Genomic DNA, 25,909 nt, shown 5'->3' with positions numbered 1-25,909 from the left:
TGCTTTTCCATGTGAATGGTCTTGGCTCATGCCTCACAACTTCCTAAACCCTTTTAGACAAGCAGCAGCTAGCTTCAGTGATCCCCAGGCCTGGAACTAGTAGCTTAGACTCACTGCCTAGCTTCACCTGGAAATCTCCAAGCCCAGCACAGGTAGCAGCCATCTCACACTGCTTTATAACTCAGGCATGGTGGCCCCAGGCAAAACACAGGTCAGGGCTGACCTTGGCCTGTACCACCCAGGAAACCCCAGAGGCCAGCACACCCAGTGCACAGCTACAGACCATGCTGGAGCACTACCACCCTGCCCCTGCACAACTGATCCTCCACAAAGGGCGGAGGTTGGTGATCAATGGTCAGAGCCAATCCTTGCAGCTGCCTGGCCTAGATATATCCCTCCCACTGATGTGCCAACAGCAACCAAGGCTCAACTACAAGAGGAGGGTGTACTCAGCCCACATGAAGGGCACACCTCGAGGACCCAGCCTGCGTGATAGCAGAGGCTGTGCCACTGTACTCTACAGGATACCTATTACATGAGGCCACACTACCAAGACACGCAGTCAAAGCAGCTCTACCTAATACATAGAAACAAACACAGGGAGGCTGCCAAAATGAGAAGACAAAGAAACATGGCCCAAATGAAAGAACAGATCAAAACTGCAGAAAAAGAGCTAAACGAAGTGGAGATAAGCAATCTATCAGATGCGAAGTTCAAAATACTGGTTATAGCTCTAGCTGGTGAAGCTCAGTGGATTGAGCACCAGCCTGTGAACCAGAGGGTCACCGGTTTGATTTCAAGTCAGGGCACATGCCTGGGTTGCGGAGCCAGGTCCCCAGTAGTGGGCACGTGAGAGGCAACCATACATTGATGCTTCTCTCCTTCTCTTTCTCCCTCCCTTCCCCTCTGTCTAAAAATAAATGATAATTTTTTTTTAAAAATACTGGTTATAAGGATGCTCAAGGAACTTAGTGAGGACCTTAACAGCATAAAAAAGATCCAGTCAGAAACAAAGGATACACTAATTGAAATAAAGAACAATTTACAGGGAAACAACAGTAGAGCAGATGAAGCCAAGAATCTAATCAATGATTTGGAACATAAGGAAGCAAAAACCACCAATCAGAACGAGAAGAAAAGAGAATCCAAAAAACGAGGATAGAGTGAGCAGCCTGTGGGGCAACTTTAAGCAATCCCACACTCACTTTGTAGGGATGCCAGAAGAAGGAGAGAAAGAGCAAACAATTGGAAACCTATTTGAAAAATTATGAAAGAAAACTTCCCCAATTTGGTGAAGGAAATAGACATGCAATTCCAGGAAGCATAGAGAGTCCCAAACAAGATGGATACAAAGAGGCCCACCCCAAGACGTATCATAATTAAAATGCCAAATGTTAAAGATAAAGAGATGGGAGGGTGAGTATTGGAAAATGGGTGAGAGGTGGGGGGATGAAGAAGTACAAATAGGTAGTTACAGAGTAGCCATGGGGATGTAAAGTACAGTGTAGGAAAGGGAGGAGTCAAAGAACTTGTATGCATGATCCGTGGACATGAACAAGGGTGGGGGGATTGCCTGGAGTGGAGGGTGCTGGGTGGGGGGGCTAAAGAGGGCAAATCAGGACAACTTTAATAGCATAATCAATAAAATATAATTTACAAAAGTATAATAATGACAAAAAAAAAAAAACCCAGACATGTAGATCAATGGAACAGAATAGAGTCCAGAAATAAACCCACGCTTATATGGTCAATGAATCTATGACAAAAAGGCAAGGATATACAATGGGGAGAGGACAATCTCTTTAATAAATGCTGGGAAACAGATACATGCAAAAAAATGAAACTAGACCATTTTCTCATGCTATATACAAAAATAAACTCAAAATGGATGAAGATTTAAATGTAATACCTGAAACCACTAAACTCCCAGAAGAAAACATGCAGTAAACTCTTTGATATTGGCCTCAGCAATGTTTTTTGGATATGTCTCCTTGAGCAAAGGCAACAAAAACAGAAATAAACAAACGGGACTACATAAACTAGAAAGGTTTTACACAGTGAAGGAAACTACCCACAAGATGAAAAGGCAACCTAGTGAATGAGAGAAGATATTTGTAAATGATATATATGATAAGTTAGTATCTAAAATATGTAAAGAACTCATTACTCAGTATCAAAAAATCAAACAATCCAATTAAAAAATGGTCAGAGAACCTGAATAGACATTTCTCCAAAGACATAAAGATGACTAACAGACACATAAAAAGATGCTCAACATCACTGATCATCAGGGAGATGCAAATCAAAACCACAATGAGATACCACCTCACGCCTGTCCAAATGACCATTATAAAAAAAAAAAAAAGCAAGAAAGAAAACACAAAACAAGTGTGGAGAAAAAGAAATCCTCGTGTAGTGCTGGTGGGGTTGTAAACTGGTGCAGCCACTGCGGAAAGCAGTGCGGAGGTTCCTAAAAAAGTTACAAGTAGAACTACCGCATGCCCCAGCAATTCCACTCCTCGGCATTACACAAAGAAAATGGAAACAATAATTTGAAATGATACATGCACTCTTGTGTTCACTGAAACACTGCTTACAATAACCAAGAATGGAAGCAACCTAGGTGTCTTTTGAAAGATAAAGATGTGATACATATACATGTACAATGGAGTATTAGCCATTAAAGGGAATAAAATCTTTCCATTCGCAACATTAATGGACCTAGAGTATTATGTTAAGTGAAATAAGTTAGACAGGAAGACAAGTACTGTATGATTTCACCTATTTGTGGAATCTTAAAAAAGAAGGCAAACAAAGAAACAAAGGGAACTAAAAACAAACTCACAGAGAGAACAAACTAACGGTTGCCAGAGGGGGCGGGGTGGGGGGTGGGCAGAAGGAGGAAGGGAATTAGGAAGTACAAGCTTCCAGTTATAAAATCAGTCACAGGGGTGTAAGGTACAGCATAGGGAATAGAGTCAATAATATTGGAATTATTACGTACGGTGACTTACTGTGATCACTGAAAGGGATATAAATGTTGAATCACTATGTTGTACACCTGAAACTAATATAATATTGTATGTCAACTATAATTTTAAAAAACTAGCCACAATTTAGAAACAAAAAGGTAAAGTCATATTCAGATTTTACTATCCACCAATTCTGTCTTAGAAACTCAAGATGCAAGTGAAGAGTTCCCAAGTTTTGGGCCTCGGAAACCCTTCGCAGTGTTAAAATTCCTGAGATTCACAAGAATTTTTGTTTTATATCAGTTTTACCTATCGATATATAACAAACCCATTATATTAACACAGACAACACAGTTTATTTAAAATAACTCTATTTTCTAAAACAAAAGATAATAGTGAGAAAAAGTGACCATGTCTTACACCTTTGTGATTCTAATAATCTACTTTAATAGAAGAAAGCTGGGATGTCATATCTGTTTCAACACTGATCTGTTACAGTTTTTAGGCTGAAGTCCATGAAGGAAACAAACCCAGCCCTCCAGACACGTAGCTGCAAGAGAGCCCTGAAGACTGCCTGAGCAGGTCCCTGTGGACCTGCAGAGGTCCTCGGACCACACCTGGCACTCTTGATGCAGAGGGGATGGATTGTCTCTAAAGTTTCGGAGAAGACTAAAGTTTTTAATTTTTTCCTGTTAAGGCAAAACGAAAAAAAAGTCCAGAAACATTTCACTGAGGAATAGTAAGGAATATGTTACCATACTAAGTTAGCTGATAAAGTAAAAATCTAATGATACTTAATTTCTCTTACTATTTTAACACTGGAAATCTATGGCTAGGTAAGAAACAGGTCATAATATAGTTTATAGTAAATCATAAGAAAATATTTTTATCATACTGCTAAACCCTTCAAATGTGTAGTTCTGTTTTGTTCTTGCAGGACATCAAGTTCTCCCCTTTCTTCCTTCGCCTTCACCATCCAATTGCTATTGGTCCCTCCTTCTTCCTTTTGGACTTTTTCTCTCCCAGATGTGTTTAGAAGACTGTGCCTTTAAATCAGGTTGCTCTTTACATAAGTCTGTCTCTAGAAATCAGGCACTTGGCATTTGTATTGTGTCTCTTTAAACTGCGTGCCTGAAAAGGGCACTGATCTCTTTAAATTCAATGGCAGTGTCTTTCCTTTAAGAACAAGCAGTTTTAAATTTGTTCCCTGCAGTTTATGGTCTAATCTCCTTTTTTGTTTTAAAAATGATTTCAGAGTTTGGGCGAACTTAAACTTTCTGGTGATCATTCCAACTCACCCAAAGGCCCCTCCACTAGTCTTCTGTCTTCCTCTAACTTTTCTCTTAGTCTGCCTTTACTTGCCTCCACGTGCCTGGCAGACTAGCAGGACAGGTGTGTGGGAGGGGGGCTGGTGTTTGTTTTCTTCCTTTCGCTCACAGCTACATTTCAGTTGGAGCATTCTGTCTTCCAGTAATACTGAAGGTGTAGCTTTGACAGAATTGTTCCTGGACGTGAAGTTCTTTCATGTCGTGTGGGAAGATTCTGGGGAAGCTGTTTATTACACAGTGTCCTTGGTCTGTAGCTACACAGAAGTCCTAAAACTACAGTCTTAATTTTAAAAGACAGTTACCAAATTTTCAAAAATCAGATTTTATGACTGGTCTTTTACCTAAATGTTTCTTCTTGGAGCTGTTCTAACTGAGTTTGGAGCTGTAGGTGCCTTCTTCCTGCCGGACTGTTAGGATCTTCTATGGAGTCAGATTGATTAAGTCTTTCCATCAATACCTGATTCTCAGCCAATAGGCTACTTTTCTCCTCTTGCAATGCTGCAACCTGTTAGAAGATAGGAAGACAAGAGTTATTTCTTCCAATTACACTGGCACTGGCATAATCACCTGTGAATTACTATTATAAATTAAAGCGTATTTTTTAAAAGTACAATCAACCTCCACTAAAAACACTTATGTTATTTTGGAATATTGCACAGGCAGAGTAATCTCTAAGAGTAAGCGAAAATTCAGTATTTTAGATCTGAAAAGACATTTAAACAAAGTTATACAGATGGCAACTAAGCACACAAAAAGATATTCATGATTAGCCATTAGGAAATGCGAATTAAAAGCACAATGTTACATCAATATACTCCGACTACAATGGCTAAAATTAGAAAGACTCACTGTACCAGGTGTACAAACGAAAGCCTCATACACTTCTGGTAAGAATATAAAATGTTTTAAGTGCTTTGGAAAAGTTTTGCATTTTTCTTAAAAATTTATGCAATTATCACATGACCCAGCCATTCTAATCGTAGGTATTTACTTAGGAGAAATAAAAGTATATGTCCACACAAAGACGCACAAAAAATGTTTATAGCAGCTTCAAGTGTAATAAAGAAAAACTAGGAACACAAATGTTCATCAACAAGTAAATGGATAAGCTGCAGAATATCCACACAACAGAATACTATTTCACAATTAAAAAATATTTAACTATTGATACTGACAACGTGAGTGAATCTCAAAATAACGAAAGAAGTCAGATAAAAAATAACAGTATATGTCGTATGATTTCTTTTATATATAATTCTAGAAGATACAGGCTAATTTGTAGTAGCTGAAAACAGAGCTGGGGACTGGAGGAGGGTGATGGGTTCCTTATATCAATTGTGGTGATTTCACATGTTCATATACATGTCAACATGCATCAAAATTGTACATCTGAAATATGAGTAGTTTACTGTATGTCAATTATATCTCAATACAGCTGTAAAAACAGAAGTTGCCTGCCATTTCTAATTCTCCCTCTCCAGCCCCCATTTCCTTCTGAACTCGTTCTAGTTGGACTTGTGGCCCTACCCTTCCACCAAAGCTGCTCATCAGGGTCACTACTGACTTCCAGGTCACTACCATCCTTCAGGAACGTTGGACACAACTGATCAACTCTGTCCTCTTTGAAGTATTTTCTTCACTTGGCTTCCAGGATACCTTACTCTCCTGGTTTCTGTACCAATTCACTAGTCTTACCTTCCCTTTCTCCTTAAGTCAGTTCCCAATTTCCCTGCCAGTAGAGCACCCCACAGCGTTTCTAAAATACAGTGACAGCTTCCAGTTTCATGGCTGTAAACACCATTTACTCACTGACAACGCGCACATTTCTATTTCTAGCCTGGAACCCTGAACTGGAGATCATTTCTCCTTGGATGTCTAATAGGCATCTCAAATTTAAATTGTCTAAACTGAACTCTTAATTACTCCAACCCCTCAGCCCCCGTCCTTCCATAGTCTTTCCCATCTCAGTAAATGGTAACTCTATCCTTCCAGTTGCTCAATTGTAAGCCTCAACATCTTTCCATCACACCATGTCCAATCTGTCAGCAAACATCACTGGCTCTCCCTGCAAAAATATTTTGACCACTTCTCACCAGCCCTCAACTCTGATGACCTAAGCCAACATAATAATTTTTTGCCTGGCTTACTGCAATGACCACTTAATTAGTCTCCTTGATTTGGCCCTCTCTTCCCTATAGTCTGTTCTCCACGGAGCAAAACAAACACACTCCATTAAAGCAAACTCAGATCACAGGACTGCTTTTTTCAAAATCCTCCAATGGCTCCTCATTTACTCAAAGTCTTTACAAAAGCTTATAAGGCCTCTCCAGACTGACTTCCTATTTCCATACTCCCTTCCACTCCTGCCATCCTTGACTTCCTGCTGTTTTCTGAATGTACCAGCCACACTCCCACCTCAGGGCCCATGCTGGGCAGGTAATACTCTTCCTGGGAGGCTTGCTCCTACCACCTCTAGGATTTTACTAATGTGTCACCTTCTCTGGTGCACCTGTATTGACTAGATTCAAAACTACTAATTCTTCCTATCCTGGACTCCCTGTTCTACCTCATCTGCTTTTTCCCTCTAGAATATTTATCACCATTTAAGACTACATTCTTATTTTGTTTATCGTCTGTCTTCCTTACTAGAATTGTAAACACCCTGGGGGCAAGAACATTTTATCTATTTGTCTACCTCCCCACCCCCAATCTTCACTATATCTACAGCAACTAGAACAGTGGATGGCACATAGGTGCTCAGTAAATGTCTATTGAATAAATGAATGAATCTGAAGTGCCAGCTCTATAATTTATCAGATTTCCATAAATGCATGAGTGTCTTCTAAGAATAGAGATATGGCTCTCTATGCTACTGGTCTATTTCATTCATTTCTGCTCTTTCATTCTTTTTTAAATAAATATTTAAGGCATAAAACTTAAATTTTAAAAACTCATTTCTCTGCTACTAATTTCTGACTTTAACTGCATCCTGGTCACAGAGCATGATCTAAAGAAGATTATTTGAAATTTTATTAAGAAGTGTTTTATAACTTGTGGTCTATTTATAAGAAGGCTAGGTGTACAATGCGAAACTTTAATACTAGACTTATCAGACTAGCAAATGTTGCTAAAATATTTTAATTCAATATACTTGACGGAAATCCTTTTCACAAACACAGAAAAAGGAGACTAGTTAAAAATAATACATAAACATGATTTCAGAAAACAAATCAAACAGGGCAAAGGGGCTTATAGTGAAAAGCTAGTTTCCTGTTGAGATTTACCTTCACTGGTCACTTCTGCAATTTTACACAACTACTCACTGACTCATTTCACTGAAGTGCCCACCATTCCTTAACTCACTTAAATATGCGTCGTGTGCCTACGACACGTTAGGTGCAAGGCACGCCATGACGGATACAGCAGAGGGTGTTCTTATTCCACAGAACAGTCATACATTCAGAACAAATCACAGTGAATACATAAACAAAAACATTAAGTAAACTTATAACCACATGCTAAAATGAGTAAAAGTGTATGCACAGGGTTAAAATAAGAGTAACACAAGAGTCTGGGTGAGTACTTCAGATTGGCTGACCACGGAAGGACTTCTCAAGGAGGCCTAATTTAGTACCTGGCACATCTAAGAGCCCAATAAATGATTTATGACATATAAGTCGGGCAGTTTTGAGCTGAGGTTGGATGACAAGAAGGAGCCGGCCATGTGATGAGTGTGGCAAGTACTCGACTCTGTCACTGCAGCATGAAAGTGACCACAGACAATAAATACACCAATGGAGGAGTGTGGCTGTGCCACAGTAAAACTGGGTTTATAGAAACAGCTGGCAAGCCGCAGTTTGCCAATCCTAGCGTGTAACTTTAATGTTATACTCTGAAAGAGAATATTTATATCCTGCTTGTAAAATTAACTCAATTTTTATTACAACTCTTAGCATTTACGTATAGTTAAATTCTAAAATCTGAAAAGCAATTAGTAGCACTTACATCATGACTTACATTATTACTTACTATATAACCCAAGTGTACATTGATGAGATGTACACGTGAGTACAAGTGAGGTAGTGTACTACCTCCTACATGCATCCAAAGCAAGGACCAACTCAAAGTAAAATACTCTTAGTACAAAATAGTATGAATTCTGTGTACCCATTGCCCAGCTTTAAAGTATCAAAACAAGTATCAAAACACGGTCAATTACGTTTAATCTAGACTTGGACACACTCTCCCCACTTCCCCAATTTTGAGCTAATTCCGAATAATTTTACTTCTTATTTTCTTTATTTGTGAGGGATTCCTTCAACTTTAACTATTCTACTGAATTTTTATTTTGACAATTCTATTTCAAATTTACTGAAGTGTTTCTTGATTTCTAATTTTTCTTTTTTAAAACTGCATCTTGTCTTTATTTTACAGATGAAGTATCACTAATTTTACTGACAGTATTAAATAGATTAAAAGGGAGAATCTACCTCAAATTTCTCCACTTCCTCTATGGCCAATTTCCTGTCTATCTTGATCCTTTTTTCTTTTGTTATGCGGATTTCCCTCACATTTAAGTATTCGTCAACAGCAAGGGTAAATGGAAGCTATATGCATTCATAGGCTTTACCTACAAGACGCTGGCCTTTATGTAAATTAGAGTATGGGGGGGGGGGAACAAAATGAAAAGGACCTTACCCTGCAAATTAATACCCAGTCGAACCTCCCTATGCTTCTGTTTAATTTATTTAGAAAGGACCTCTGTGACTGGGAAGCTGGCTAGAGTCATTCTATGCAGTGGATGACAGGGTTGATGGGGCTTAGCTATTCTATATAGAACCTTTAGTCGTAGCCTCACTTAGCCCTGGGGTTCTGCCACAGCAGCTCCCTGCCCTTCTCCCCCAGAGTTGTTCTTGACCACTACATTCTTTACTCCTTCTAGCCAGTGGGACCTTTCCAACTGCCTCCTGACTTTCAGAGATTGATGAAGACTGATGGTACGCTGTTGCTAGCTATAACCAAGCTGATGGTTAAACATTCAGGAAAGGAAATCACGTACCTGTTCAGTCTACTACCTTTAACCAGAAATCTGTTCTCCTTTTCTTTCCGTTAATTGTGGTTGCACGGTGGACAAACTGTGCTATGTGGCAGTACACAGTATGTCCTGTGTATTTACAGCAGTACATTCCAAACAGGTGGGCACAGGACAGACCTCCTACCTGCATATCCAATTCGTGGCATCTTTGAGAAATTTCTTCCTTGGCTGACAAAGCTTCATTTAGTTCTTCTGTAGTCTTCTTCAACTAGTTGAAAACCAAGATATACAATACATATTTCAATATGAAGTGGCAGCAATTAATAATTACATATGAAATTAAACACTGTCCCCCTTTTCTCTATGAGGGACAGGGAGAAATCAAGAACCCTTCTGAGCAGGGATCAAAAGAAGGCACTTCTAACTCTGAACCTTTCAGTTCTAAATCTTGTCTTTTCTGTACCTCCATTTGTTCTTTCCTCATATCAAGTTTCTTACACATCTTCTATCTGGTCTGCTTGGCTCTTGGCAGTGCTGACCGTAATAGCTGAGAAACTCTACCTCAGTAAAGTACGTCTGTGCGAGAAGACAGGGGCTTCGACTGTTACAATACATAGCTAGTGAGTTTCAGTACAAGTTTTTTAGTCACATTCAACCTTTATGTTAATTTGTCTACCAGCTCTAAAATAAAATACTTTCATTATTATAATCCTTAGCACAAACCAAACATTCCCTCCTGAGTTGTGTCCCATTACTATATAGTGTAAGTTAGCAAAGTGTTAACAAGTTAATTAATTATAATAATTAATCACTTAATTTTAAAGACAAAAATGGATTAAAATAAAATGATACTAGCTTTTCATTTCATGTGACCAAACCTCTGTGAAACATAGATAGAAAAAAAATTCATTCACAGTAACCAACTTTAAAACCAAACACACCACAAAGCAAGAGAAAGACAAATTACAACTTGGATTAAAATTACAGCACGTCCAAAGATTTTCCTGCAAAGTATTTATAAACCATGGGGGGAAAATGAAAGACGACAGAGATCACAGAGATTTCTGTTCATGCTTTGGAACAGACTTCCCAGAATAGCTGGAACATCGAAACTAACAATGTACCTTTCCACCAAAACCATAAAAACACATGGCAGACTTCCTTTAAAAATGTAGGACTAAGTTCCTTAGTGCATCTGAGCATGAAGGGCAGAGGAGGCACTTTAAAACTGAAGAATAATGTGAAATAAAAGGTAAATTATCTTTTCTTTAATCCTCACCTGAGTACATTTTTTTTCATTGCTTTTAAAGGAAGAGGAAGGGGGAAGAGAGAGAGAAACATCAATCAGTTGCCTCCCATACGTGCCCCAACTGGGATCAAACCTGCACCCTGGGTATGTGCCTTGACAGAGGGTCAAACCCATGACCTTTCGGTCTGCAGGACAATGCGCCAACCCACTGAGCCACATCAGCCAGGGAAGGTAAACTGTCTCTTTATCATAAATAATCAAGAGATTATTTATGCTAATGGAAAATGCATGCAATTTACCAGAAAAGCATCTATTGCGTTAAATGTGGCATATAGAAAGAAACACAAATTACAAAAAATTAAATAAGTTAATTTATTTTAAAGCGCATTATGGAACAATACTTAACTTACAACTTACAAATTTAATTACAAATATGTAATATCCATAAGTAAAGTGGCTTAAGTTCTTAAATTTTTGGTAAAAAATAAAGAACTATACCAATATATTCCATAAGTGATTTCCAATGAAACATCCTTTTCATTAATACTTAAACTTTATCCATTTCAATCTTTGCATGGAGAAAAACAACGCAAAACTAGATACCTGGCGATCAAGGTCGGCATAGGCATCATTTCCAGCAGAGACAGGAGATTCTTTACTCATCAGCTGAAATTAAGATTTAAATGGTTATAACTATGAAGCAAAAAAGACAATCTATATAATATACTTACACAACAAACATGAACACCCAGCCATTATAGAATTATAAAAATTAAAATGAAAACACAAATGTAAAAGAAATATTTTCTTATAAAGCTTTTCAGGCTGGAACTTTGTTCTTTCACTCCAAGATGATGCCTTCATTTAAAATTACAGGTCTAAATTCTGATGCTCATTTTTTTCTGTAGGCCTACTTACAACAATCAAGTATTACTTACTCTTATCACTAAGAAGACAAGGCCTTAAGTTAAAGATGTGGCTTAATATTTAAAAACATGGATTTTTCAGTAAAAAGTGACAGCACTAAGTATTCCTAAAGAATAAAGGTGGGCAACATCACAGTATCCAAAAGGTGGGGAAAACCCAATTATCCATCAACTGAATGAATGGACAAACAAATGTGGTGCGTATACTCGCATTCATACAACGGAATATTATTTGGCCATAAAAAAGAACAAAATATTGGTACATGCTACAACATAACCTTGAAAACATTATGCTAAATGCAAAAAGCCAGGCACCAAAGGGCATATATCCAATGATTCCATTTAAATGAAATATCCAGAACAGGGATATCTACAGACAGAAAGCAGATTACTAGGTGCCAGGGGCTGGAGGGAAGAAGAAATTGGGACTGCCTGTTCAATGGTCACAGGGCTTCCTTGTGTGGTGATGAAAAGGTTCTGAAACTAAATAGTAGTCATGTTTGCATAACATTATGAAATGTACCACATGTCACTAATGCAAATTTCATGTTATAAGTATTTTATTACAATAAAAAATAAACACATATAAATAGAATGTGCCTTAAATAAAGTCTTTAAAAAAGCTCTTCTTCAATCCCATAATTTTATCCAGCTACCCACTGTCCACATCCTAAATCCAATCAGTCACCAAGCCAACTGATTCAGGTGCTGATAACTTTCAAATCCGTCCACTTCTCTCTACCCTAACTCCACCCTAACTCCGCCCTAACTTCAGGTCCCATCATTCTTTTTTTATTTTTATTTTTTAAGATTTTATTTATTTACTTTTTAGAGAGAAGAGGAGGGAGGGAGGAAGAGAGGTCGAGAAACATCAATCTGCGAGAGAGACATTGTTCAGCTGCCCCCTACTGGGGACCTGGCCTGCAACCCAGGCACGTGCCCTGACTGGGAATTGAACTGGTGACATATGGGTTCACAGGCTGGCACTCAATCCACCGAGCCACACCAGCCAGGGTGGGATCCCATCATTCTTCACTGGATAATTACTTAAGGTTTCTTAACTGCTCTTCCTTCTGCCAGCCTTGTTTTTCTCCAATTCATTCTTCTCATTGCACGAATTTTCTCAGATACAGACTTCAATCTCTTTTCTCCTTAAAATCTAGTCATTGTTTCTCCAAATTCCAACTCCTTTAACCAAACTGCTCAATATCTTAATGATCTCGTGTTTCTTGTTTCATCTCTTATTTGTACCTTAAAATGTCTGCTACAGGCATTCTTCTTTAATACCTCCAACACCCCATACAGGTCTTGCTTTCTCCTGTCTCCTGGACCTTAGAACAATTTTTGCCCCTTCCTTACCTTACTTCATCCTCTGTGCTTAGTCTAGATGCCACTTTCTCTGGAAAGCCTTCCCTAATATCCCAAACCTGAGTCAGACACTCCCTCGAGGTACCGCTATATTTTTCTCCCATCGTGGCACTTTCCCTGTGAATGCTTTGAATGTGTCTGAATTACTTGTTTAGCCATTTCCCCCCTGAGACTTCCACTCCATGAGTCAAGACACCATGTCTACTTTTTCATAGTTGTATGCATACTACCTGCCACAGCTCCTGGTACACATTGCGTACTCAATGAGTATTTGCTAAATAAACTAAAGGACTATGCACATAGTTAACATACAACCTATTCTTAAAATCTAATTGTACATACAAATTTTGTATGTTCAATATGTTTGCTTTGTTCACCTGACATTTTAACTGTTTTCCCTTTGTCATAAGACCACCTTCCCCCCTTTTAAAATAAACTTTTATCAGCTACATAATATTCACGGAATTCAAGTGCCATACTTTAAACACCTCCTTACCAAAGGATAAACATTTTTTTACATTTCCATTAATGTAAAATAGTTTGATAAACACTGTTGTGCTCAATCTTAGTCTTTAATCTCCAAATAATTCCTTGGAAGAGTCACAGAATTAAAAAAGAAACAACTTAGTCACAGATTTTAAAAATAGTACTGATTATAGACATAATACCTGTTATTGTAGAAAAATTGGAATATACAGAAAAGAGTATAGAACATTACTATTTGGTGATGGTTAAAGTTTTGGCAAATTTGTTTTCACTCATCTTAATTTTAATTTTTAACAGGAATGGCATTATGTTGCTCATGTGCTCTGTTTCCCTAAATATTACAGGCCTTCCCCTTTGTCATTATCTATGTTTCAAAAATATGCTTTAGCCCTGGCCACGTAGCTCAGCTGGTTAGAGCATTGCCCTGATATGTCAAGGTTGCAGGTTCAATCCCCTGTCGGGGCACATACAAAATCAAGCAATGAATGCATAAATGAGTGAAACAAAAAAACTGATGTCTACATAATATGCTAACATATTATTATACCATAATTTATCCATTCCCCGATTGCTGGGCACTTAGGTTTATTTTAATTTTTCAGAACTAGAAAATAATGCTAAAGTAAACAATCTTAAGGCAATGCAGTAGAGTGGTTATGCGTCTGAGCTCTGGATGCGTGGACCTCAGCAAGTCACACACATTGTCTATGCCTCAGTTTCCTCTTCTATAGAATGGGGGCATTGACAGTGCATGCCTCAAAGACTTGTAATTAGTATTTTTCTTTTTTTATTGTGGTAAGATATATATAACATGAAAGTCGCCATTTTAACAATTTTTAAGTGAACATTTCAGTAACATTAATTAAAATTGTACTGAATTTTAAATGAGTTAATAAATGTTATGTGCTTAGTAAGTGCCAGCACTATTTAGCACATTGTAAGTGCTAGATAAATGTTTGCTCTTAGTATTGCTATTATGAATCTTTGTATTTCAGATTTCCTTAGGATAAATTCCTAAAAGTGAAATTATAGGGTCAACCACAGTAACACAGAACGGTTAGTGGCCCCTTATTCTTTTTTCCTGTTTTTGCTTAATAACAGAAACCTCAAATTTTGGCTGGGTCTATGACCCCCCGGAACAAAGACCACATTTCCCCGTGACCCCGTGTGACTATATGAGTTACATCTGTCTAATAGGAATGAGGATTACTGACAACTTATTTAGAGGAAGTGGATAACCCTTCCTCCAGTCCTTCCTGTTGGCTGGAAATGCTCATGATAGCTGCAAGCTGAGAAGCCACAGCTCGACCACTACGTGGGACTCATATGTTAAGGATGGCAAAAGTTGCACGGACAACAGTGTGCTGATGGCTGGGGGAAGAGGGTGAGGGGAGGTGGAGGAGGGTGTGGGGGGATTAACGGAGACGGGACCTGGGGTGGTGAATACATAATACCATGATCAGATGACATGTTGGAGAACTGTGCACCTGAAACCCATATAATTTTGTTAATCAGTATCACCCCCAATAAAATCAATAAAAAGGAAAAAAAATTTTCTAAAAAAAAAGCTACAATTAACTACAAGAAGCCTGGGTTTCTGATGACTACAGAGCCAATCCAGGTCCTCTTAAGAGTAAATTACAGTTGCAGCTTGCTTGCTTGGTCACCATTGATATTTTAACATTCATGACCTATATCTTCTATTAGAGCATAACACTTTTTAAAAAATGCACCAGTACTAAATGTCAAAATGATCTTTTAAAAGCTCTGTTTTACAAGGTTCTGTATAATAAAATGTTGGTTGGTCTTTGTCCCCAGGTGGCAGCAGATGGTCTCTACTTCTCTGGAACTCCCTGACTGACAAAGAGTGTCTTTGTTATTCATGGAGGGCCCCCAGGTACTGCAGAGCAAAGGAGAGCACAGAAAACCAACCGTGAACTAGAGAATTGGGGCTGTGATCCACTTCATATCAGCCTGACCTCTGGGGAGTGGGAGCTGAGTTCAACCTCATGCATCGCCCATCAATCACGCCTACATGCCAATCAATCATGCCTACATAATGAAACCGCAATAAAAACTCTGGAGACCTTTCCTTGTTGATGATACTCTGCACACTGTCACATTAATGTGCTGGAATGGTCACATGTCTTGATTTTGTGGGCAAGAGACAGGAAAAAGTTTGCATTTGGGATCCTCGTTCTATGCACTGGGGATGGGTGGGGCTAGTTCTGATTTGTAACCTTTTGCTATAATGAAACTGTCATCACTCCTGAGTTCTTAATCATTGTAATGAATTCTCAAACCTGAGGGATAGTAGGAATTCCTGAATTTATTGTCAATTGGTCAGTATTTTAAAAAATATTTTGTTTGAATTAGCATTTAGCATTTTTCATTTGTCTTATGTTCTTTCTGTTAATTGCATATCCATGCCCTCTGTTTCCTAGTTTCCTTAAGAATTTCTTCCATTGCTTTTATGATTAAAAACATTCTCAAATCCTGAATCAACCAGTTATTAATCTATATTTTATTTTTACTTTTATAATTTTGCTTTACATTTGCTGAAGTTCAGGACATGCTACCCCCAAATATGGCACCTTGGCACATATTTCAAACAGAAGAAATGTGAGAAACAGTGGGTGCAGGAAGGATTTTTCTGACCTTCCCTGAAGCAGGCATGAGACCCTCACGTGAGAGGTGGCCCTTCCAGACTCAGAAAAGCAGCATCCTTATCTCCAAAGACAGAGAGCTGCAGAAAGGAATCTGAGTGAAGCAGGACTTGCTGTTTTCCCCAGTTCACTACACTTAGCTTAAGTCCTTCTTGCCCATGACATTTTTCCATGAATCTCCACTCTTCATCAAACCTAGCATCAAAACATTCAGGTTTAAATACTTCCTTGGTCTTAATTTCCTTATGAAGATTCCTGTGTCATTTAAAACTTGTATTAAATAAATTTGTATGTTTTTCTCTTAACACGTCTTTTGTTACAGAGGTCCCAGCAGAGAACTTGAAAGGGCAAAAGAAAAAGATATTTTCCCTCTTCTATAGTTTCAATATAAAAGATATTTATATTAAATTTCTATTCATTTAGAAATTTCTTTGCCCTGGCTGTTGTGGCTCAGTTGGTTGGAGCATTGTCCTATAAACTGAAAGGTCATGGGTTTGATTCCCCGTCAGGGCACACCCTACCTAGCTTTTGGGTTCAGTCCCTGGTTGAGGTGTGTACCAAAGGCCCCTCTCTCTTAAAAAAAAAAAAAAAATCAATTAAGAATGTCCCAGCATGAGGATAAAAAAAAAAAAGAAAGAAAGAAAGAAAAAGAAATTGCTTCAGGTCCAGTTGGAGTTGAAGACCCATTTTCTACCAAATAAGAAACCAATAGTTAAGTCTGAGGTAGACTGTTGGTTTAAGATAGAAATTATTTTTACTGGCTTTAGGAATTAGTCTACAATTACTAGTTCATTAGGGCATTTTAAAAAATCAGGAATAGTTACTAAATATCTATACCTACAAGATAAATGTTTAAGATTTAAATAAAAATGAGAAATTTAGATGAGTATGATTTTCTTTAATAAAAATGAGACAAGCTGTATCATAAGTTTAAAGAAAATTTTCTTGTAAATGAGAATCTTTTTAAAAATGTATACTTCTATTTATTTATTTATTTTTTTAAGGACTTTTAGGGCAGTCTGTTTTATTTATTTATTTATTTTTAAGATTTTATTTATTTATTTTTAGAAAAAGGGGAAGGGAGGAAGAAAGACAGGGAGAGAAACATCAATGTGCGGTTGCCTCTCACGCGCCCCCTACTGGGGACCTGGCCTGCAACCCAGCACGCGCCCTGACGGGATATCAAACTGGCAACCCTTCAGTTTGCAGGTCAGCACTCAATCCACTGAGCCACACCAGCCACGGCTCTACTTCTATTTAAAATCACGTTTGCTCCTTTTATTTCTCACAAACTGTAAGCACAAACCTCCAACGTACCTCTTGAATGGCTGTCATGACAACATGTTGAACAGATTCTTCCATCATCATAATGGCTTGGATGTACTCTGAAACAAGAACAATCTGGAATGTCATTGTTCAAGTTAAAGATAGTCAAAGGAGTTAAAGGCTTACACTTCATGTGTTCTTGTAAGCAGTTTCCAGTGTTTTGATTCTTCCTTTGCATTCCTCATATATGACTGAACATACATGCCATAGGTAAAGGATGCAAATCACAGTATTTATCTTTCCTCAATATATCACCTAAGCCCATCCCCATCCGTTCCTTATAAAGTTGAGGCTACAGGAATGCAGGAGCCTCGGAACATAAAGCCAGGGTGGATAAAACTACATAGCACTATTCTGAAAATCTAAAAATTATCTTACTTTCACATTATTCTTCGCTATATGTTAAATACATTCTGAAGTCTGTGCTTTATTCTTGTGACATAAAAAGCGTTGAATTGTATATAATGCTAACATTAATATTTTCTTCTACAGGAAAAGAAAAATCCATGGACCTGAAAGCTGGTTAGGGGAATTAGGATGAATTTAAGATAGAAACTGAACCCTAGGTAAACAAATATTGGATGACCCTGGGCTTTAAAATAACGATTATACCTCTAATAAGCTCAAGCACCTACTTTACCAATCTTACTCTCATCACTGTGGAAAAAGAGAAGGCTCTCTCAGTTGTCTACAGTGATAAAGTTGAAAAAAATTGCCTTCTAAAAAAGCCCTGGAAGTAGTTATTATTTCCAAATCCAATAATGGATGACAAAAGTGACATTAAGCATAAAAAAAATCAATAGGTCAACTGGACTCCAACAAATATGGTAAATATGTTTTACTAAACAGTTAAAAGGGTATAATAATTAGGAAATTTTAGCCTGAACCTGCCATACATCCAAAAACAAACACCAAAAACTTGTCTCAGCACTCCAATAGTATATGAAGGATTCTTACTGTGAAATTGTTAAAGTGACCTTTTGGCAAGAGACTCATGTCTTTGGAACGTCAAACTGTAATCCTTTGCTTGACAGGTAACTTGTTAAAAAAAATAAAGTATTTTGACAGCACTATTAAATTATGACACTCTGACATTCTGTTTCTGAATGCCAAAGCTATTAGTTAACCAAAAGCATGTTTTTAAAGAAGTATTGTCCTAAGGACACTTTATACCCAATCAAATATACGGTTAAACAAACATACACAACACACTTAAATCACAGATATTGTTCTTAGACCAAAAGTAGAAATATTATCATAACCACTATTTAGGGAAAAAAAAAAAACAAAACAGTCCTTTCGTCTAAGTTCAATTTTTTGTCTTGTTCATGAGGAGCACCCTGTGAGTGCTGAAATGCAGGGGAGCGCTTTCAGATGTTCTGTTCAAAGGCACAAAACACAGAAGGCCAAGGCTACTGGAGAAAGTGGTACACCTGGAATGACTAGACAACCCTCAAATTAAGAGACTGTGAACATGGAAGAGAAGAAGCAGTGGCGCTGACAATGGGGAAGGAAAACTGAATGAAGAGTAACAGTGAGACAGGGCGGTGCAGGAGTCATTAGTAGGTGTGAGAGGGGAAGCGTTAGTTAAGAAGCGGTGTTGCCACGTCAAGGCCCTTCCCCGCGAACACCGTAAAATGCTAAATGACAAATGATGATGATAACTACATTAATGTACAATTTTTGAGAAAGAAAAAATAATTTACAAATCTTAGAAGTCCAAATACAAGTATGTGTGATTACTCAGCGCAGATCGATGAGGCAATGCTGAAGAATGAAGTATGTATGCTATGTCAGGGAATTGATCCTAAAAGCTGACCTTTTAGGTCCAAAATTTCCAGCACAGTTCAGTATAAAGAGCATCAAGTTTGAATGGGGAAGAGTTACGGGTTTTTGTCCTTGTCTATCCTCTCACAAGCCAAAAATCTTGGGTAAGTCATAGTCTTGGTTTCCTAATCTGTAAAAAGTGTGTTTTGTTCTGTAGCATCTACTAGAGTACCAAGCAGAAAGAAGACACTCGTTCAGTATTTTTATTAGTGTGTTTTCTACTACTAACTAGTCTTTGTTTCTTCAAATTTCCGCCATTTATTTGCTCCGGTTTGGGAAGTTCACAAACAATTCAGAAATTCATTTAATTTAATTAGCTCTGTGTTGCAGAGAGCAATTACCTGTGGATAAGTGACATGTTAAGATCCTGTTCAAAGTTTTCATCATTTAAATATAATTTCAGGAAAAAACCCTGGAAGTACGTTTTAAACAGAACACTTGATCTGTGTGAGAAGCTCAATAAATACTATAAATGTCTTCTTTTCCATCGGAATAGGGATATAGATTAAATCCTTGTCTTTTCCTACTCTTACCCTCTTATGTGATTCGCTAACTCATAACAGCTACACACTTCCAAGGACCCTTATGTACTTAGGATAATCCCAAGAGCTGATGACTCTCCTCACAGAATAAATACATAAGAAACTATTATGTGCCCTGGCTGGTGGGGCTCAGTGGATTGACTGCCGGCCTGCAAACCAAAGGGTCGCTGGTTCGATTCCCAGTCAGTGCATGTGCCTGAGTGGCTGGGTGGGTCCCCAACTGGGGGTGTGCAAGAGACAACTGACTGATGTATCTCTTGCACATCAATGTTTCTCTCCTTCTCTGTCTCCCTCCCTTTCTCTCTTTCTAAAAATAAGTAAATAAAACCTTTAAAAAAGAAGCTATTATCTGAAATCAATGAACTACATTAAATAACATCTCATCAACCTTTTAAAATCAAAGCATCTACTTAGATATTTAATGTCTTGAGTATTATTTATAGCAATCTTCTAATCTTTGACAAGAACTTGTGAGATATTTCAGTGATACAAAAATCAAAATGTAGAAAGTTCTCTATTTTAATTCATGATTTAAACTAAATAAACAAGCTAAAATCTCCTGTAAGAGCACAGCATGGTAAAATATAAAAGAAATGGGGCTAGAGAGAAATAAACACATTGTTAGAAAATATTCCTGAATCAGAAACCAATAAAACTAGTCATAGCTTCAAAAAAACAATGTTGACTGTTATTATACTTACAATACCGAAAAAAGCATAATGGCAAGTTAATAAAGATCTGTATTACCAGAGGTGGGGTACGACAAAGAAGAGAAACACCTTTGGGCTTTAAAAAAAAATCCATCTACTTTAAAGGTCATGTAAATACAAATAACACACTGTCATCATCAAGTAGAATACTCCCTATCTACATCTGTCCTGCTTCATCTCGCTTTATCCTCCTCACTATTCCCGAATTACTGCCGGTTTTCAACCCCTCAAAGGTGACCGAGGTCGTTCTGACATTCAGTTTCCACTACTCAGATTACTCTTAACCTGTATTCTCCGAATCTTTGCTTAAAGAACTTCCCTAACCCAAGCCTAAACCGTCCCCCATTGCACTTTGCCTTCGCAGCACTCCCCACTGCTCGGATTACCTAGTTGTGTGTGGCACTGCGCACTGCCCTCTACCGCCACTCACAGACACGTTCCAGGAGGGCAGGCACGTTGCCTGCTTTGTCTGCACGGTGCTCCTAGCCCCAGCAGAGTACATGAGTTCAGCGAGCATTTGTGAAACAAATCCTGCATCTTGCAATCTAAATTATCTAATTTTAAGTCCCAAGCATATCATTATTATTTATATTAATTAATTTAGCTGTATCTTACCCAATTAAGAGTAAATTTCATTACATTTGGTATAGTTAAAAATAATCTACTTAAAGAATTATGTTGTCTTGCAGAAATGGAAAGCATATCATCACAAATTTATCCTAATTTGTAAAAACTCTTTTAAGCTTGAAACCAACAAAATCAGAAACAATGTCATTCTTTGAGGACAGCCTTTCAAAGATGTTATTGTCTGTACTGGTGATTTATAAATAAAATATACAACATATATCACTTTTGAATATGCTACTTAATATATATTAAATACACATTTATTAATATACATTTATATGTTATTACATGTTTTATATATTTTATATGTTACTATATATTACTTTTCTTATTATTATTTTTTTAAATTGATTTTTAGAGAGAGTAGAAGAAGGGGAGGGCATCGATTTGTTGTTCCACGTATTTATGCATTCATTGGTTGATTCCTGTTGTGCCCTGACTGGGGACTGAACACGCAACCTTGGTTATATTGGGACAATGCTCTAACCCACTGAGCCACCTGGCCAGGACTTTTCTTATTATTTGAAATGCATACACTCACTTCAAATCAATTACCTTGCTTCTGTTCACAGTTCACAGCACAGCCTAAAATGAGCTGAAGCATCCTTCCGAGCTCTGCAGCATCAGAATGCTCCCCAATAAGGTTCACATCAGGAAGGGTAAAGTCATTAATTTGCTGCCCTAAAATCTGAATGGAGATAAAAGGATTAGAATTGCATTTACGTGCACTTGTTTATATGAACAAATAAAGTATTTGACAGAGACTAAACCGTCAGCAACAGAAACTCACTGGTAAGGACAGAACTATCATGTCAACCCCACTTGCAATTTCTATTTTTACCCCTCAGAAACCTAGGTTATAACTATCCTGATTCAGGCCAGGCCCTAATCTGGTCTGTGGTATGTACACTTAGCAAAGAAACTGAGTACTACTGACCCCTCACCACCCCCAGAGAAACTGGATGTGTATTCTCTGAAGGGGAGCCAGTGAGGTTCTAAACTAGGGGGCACCGGAAAGAGCAGAGATGAAATACAGGTTCATGTCCCCAATGGTAAGATTCCTCCTAGCCATCTTTGCTCTATCTGACTCCAAAATGCTGATAGCAAGACACCTACACCAGCAAGGAGAATGGAAGTTTTCTTTATGGGGACATTGAGTGGCCCAAATGAAATGACTTACGATGCAGACAAATGGGCAGGACTCTTGACTGATAACCCTACCATGAAATATGATGATCCTGAGAGCACAGAAGCAGGACGAAAGGGGCTGCAGTGTCTGGGTTAGGGGAGAGCGGCATGAGAGGAAGTTAGAGAGGTCGTGCAGAACCTGGTGGCTCACGTAAGAAGGAATTGGTTCTAAAAATGCAATAGGAAACCATGGAAGACTTGGAGGAGACTAACGTAATCAAATTTATATTTTTAGAAACCATCCTAGCTTTACAGTGGAGAACAGGCTGTACATGGGCAAGAGTAAAAGCAGGGTCACCAGTTAGATCACTCCGGTAATCTAAGCAAGTGCTAATAATGACGGCTTGGTGTAGGGGGTGGCAACAGAGATGCCAGAAAGAGATGGAGAAAGCTGTAATTTGGAGGTTTAACTAATAGGTCTTGCTGATGATAGCGAAAGAAGGGAAGGACTATAGGGTGATTTGTAGGTCTTGGGCTTGAGCAGTAGGTGGATGGTAGGGTCACAGACTGAGATGATGAAGGCAGATGATGTTAAGTATAGATGTAGGTATAAATGCACGTTAAGCTTGTGGGAAAAAAAACAGTAAGAAAATCACATAGGTTTCTAGGCTGTGCTGTGTCCACTAGAAATTTAAAGTAAAACTAGTTCCACAGCCTGATTTTTCCTCCAGCAATGTCTTGACTGTTCTGATGCAGACTCGAAGGCAAATGGATTCATCAAGGGATGGAGGTTTGCTAAGAAATAAAATGGAAGTAGGCCAGGGAGAGGATTATAATAATGCATGGGCTCTACACTATATTCACAAGAATGAAAGGAGAGAATTAACAGACACAGAAAGTAAAGTTTAAGATAAATTAGTGTTTATCTGCAAACTACCCGTGTCACAGTGAAAGCTATTGTCTAGCAACCATCTGACAGATGGGTGTGTGAGCCAACATCCTGTACAACGGAAGATAAACAGATTATTAATTTTTAGGGAATTGTTCCTTTACTTGAAACTATTGTAAAATATTACAAAATTAAACTACCCTGTAGTAATATTTCCAAACAGAATGAGAAAAAAAGTCCTTACCTCATGATTATAATCCAGGATTCCTTTTAAAATTTTCTTTAGATTGCTTATCTGTTTAAAGAGAGAGAAAACAACTGGGTAAAAGGCAAATACAGATCAAAGTATATTTTAACAAAAAATTTCTAAATCAACTCATCAAATCAGTTAATCATAAAGTAAATGTAGAAAATAAAATTCGACAGCATGTTTGAATTACCATCATTACCAAAAAAGGACTCTCTACGGTTTACTTATTTTATCTAATATATTTATGTAAGAAGTTAAGCTTCCCGTAATGTTAAATTTTTAATGTTATGACCACTGACAAAAATTGGAAGGTAACTAAATAAGACTTAACAAAAAGATTATTCAGATTTTCTGCAGCTAAAGAAAAAAATGTACCATCCTTAATGAAGACTTGAGTTCAGTGCTGTTTTTCCTAGAAAAATGGAGTTGCATCTTATATAGAGGTTAAGTTCTAAGGTTAAAAGCATTAAGCAAAAATTATAGTCAAAATTATCCTTGGAAATCTCTTAAAGTAACCTACAACATGTGTCTCCAAATTCCTCCACTGTCAGAAAAGATTACTCTTTCTTCAAGCTGAGCACCAAAGTAAATATTCAAGAGCCATGACATTAAAAAAAACCCCAGAAAACTATCATTTCGTGAAATGCCAGTATTAACAGTCTGCACTGCAACATACTTGCACTATAAGAAGCGACCTAGAAACAGCCAGGAGGGACCAACATACAGATGTCTCCCAATATTCACTCACTCCAGAGAATAGGTTCACTGGCCATATGTTTTCCAGGTAAATAAATGGCAGGCAGAGTCACTGGCACTATTTATTCTAAGCCATTCTTTTTTTCTTAGATCCAGTTCATATGGTTGCATTTGTGTGAAGTTACATGTGCACAGAATATGACTCTGTTGATCCTCTACCCAGCTGTCCCTAGCCCGTGTTAGCAGCTGAATAGTCCTAGGACGGAAGACAGTAGAACCTGTAGCCATCAACTGAAGAGGCTCAATCACACAGTGCAATCCAGTGGTTAATCCAAGACATATTTATTTTTAAGAAAAAAAATGAACTGAAAACTTGATTTTAAAAAAATTCATAAACTAATGTTTATACTTGTAGGAAAATTTGGAAATATGGAAAACATATAATATACTTTATTTCCTTTATTCTAATATGTTCGTTTTTTTCATATTTGAACATTTTAAATTACAATGCCTTAAAATTCAATGTGTTCATCTAAAATGATAGTTTGTTTCCCAATATCTTCTCATTATTAATAATACTAGCATCGAACATAACACATGCCATGAACTACCTTAGGTATTTTACATACATTAACTAATTTATTTCTATGAGGTGGACCCTATTACAATCCTTGTTTCACATACAGGGAAACTGAGGCACAGAAAGGTAAAAAGACTTTCCCATAGATAGTAAATGGCAAAGCTGAGAGAGGGACACAGGCACTCTGGCTCAGGAGTCCACGTGTTCATTCAGTCCCTGGGCTTTACTGACATGCTGTCTCTGTGAGCAATTACAGATCACTTCCAGCCTTCAATTCTAGATGATTTCGCTACAGAGTATCTAAGTTCCTAAAACTCACTGGACACAAGTGATCTAAAATCGACAAATACTACATATACAGAAATAAGAGACTAATTTACAGATAGAAAAATAAAAAGATAATACCTTTAGCCTCCAATTATCTCCCACTTCCGTTTTGATTCTGTTTAACCAATTGTCATCAAAATATGCAGGATCTCTACAAATAAGAAAAAGGTAGCATATTAACATCATGTAAGTATCAAGGAAAAAAAAAGAAAACCAAGAAAATTGAAACCTATTCCATATCATCACTTAACTGCAACATAAAAATGAATTTGCCAAGTAACAGCCACTGAATAACTCAGTACATGAAACCAGGTATCATTACAGATTTTTCTACAATCAATCTGTTACTAGCTCATTAAAATACAGACACATTTTATCAGAAAACAAAGTAAAAGATGAAAAACAGTAACATAGTTAATATATTTTAAAAACAAATGACAGATAAGTACACTAACTTGGAATAACATACCAACTTTTACAGACACCATGTTAATATCTGAAAAATTTAAATAGACATAATTTTAAACAAAGGAAATACATTATGGAGGTTAAAATAAATTTTTCAGTTAATATTTCAATGACCTCCATCATTTAATACTTCAAATATCACCAATACTGTTTATAAAGTGTCAGTTTTTCAAAATACAAAACTGAGAACCTATTTTCTCAGATACAACACTGGGCATTAGACAAAGCTGGACACTGCTTCTGTTTGAAAAAGGCTTACAATCTGACACAACACTGGTGTGGACAAAACGAAACAAGGACGCAACCTGAATATACTCATGGTCATTGTTCTTAGGAACATCTCCTAAAATCTATAACCACTAGAAAGGAAAAACAAAAACAAAACTTTTAGCCCAGCACAATCCTCATTCCAAAGGTTCTGAAACCCAACTCTAAGAAATTATTTGTTCAACACCACAGAATGTCTGTATTCTCATTCACCGCTGCCCAATTCCTCACGTCTGACAGAC

At 37.5% G+C, this 25,909-nt stretch overlaps 1 protein-coding gene across 6 annotated transcripts in view; it reads right to left on the bottom strand.

Annotated features, from left to right (window-relative positions):
- The window catches only part of HOOK3 (hook microtubule tethering protein 3), an 86,433-nt gene that overhangs the window by 47,316 nt on the left and 13,208 nt on the right, over nucleotides 1–25,909 (bottom strand). For all 6 annotated transcript variants that reach the window (XR_008425895.1, XR_008425894.1, XM_024578785.3 and 3 more), the window contains exons 3-9: nucleotides 25,011–25,083; nucleotides 23,324–23,374; nucleotides 21,618–21,750; nucleotides 17,348–17,415; nucleotides 11,188–11,250; nucleotides 9,520–9,603; nucleotides 4,642–4,805 (exon numbers count right to left, since the gene is read on the bottom strand). Coding sequence is in view for 4 of the 6 variants with exons in the window: in XM_024578785.3 (XP_024434553.2) it covers nucleotides 4,642–4,805; nucleotides 9,520–9,603; nucleotides 11,188–11,250; nucleotides 17,348–17,415; nucleotides 21,618–21,750; nucleotides 23,324–23,374; nucleotides 25,011–25,083 (636 nt within the window). In the remaining 2 variants the exon portion in view is untranslated. The remainder of the gene's footprint in view (nucleotides 1–4,641; nucleotides 4,806–9,519; nucleotides 9,604–11,187; nucleotides 11,251–17,347; nucleotides 17,416–21,617; nucleotides 21,751–23,323; nucleotides 23,375–25,010; nucleotides 25,084–25,909) is intronic.

The sequence above is a fragment of the Desmodus rotundus genome, chromosome 13 (assembly GCF_022682495.2).
Source record: "Desmodus rotundus isolate HL8 chromosome 13, HLdesRot8A.1, whole genome shotgun sequence".
Taxonomy (NCBI): Eukaryota; Metazoa; Chordata; class Mammalia; order Chiroptera; family Phyllostomidae; genus Desmodus; species Desmodus rotundus.
The sequence above is the reverse complement of the archived record's forward strand: the minus strand, read 5'-3'. Positions and strand labels throughout refer to the sequence as shown.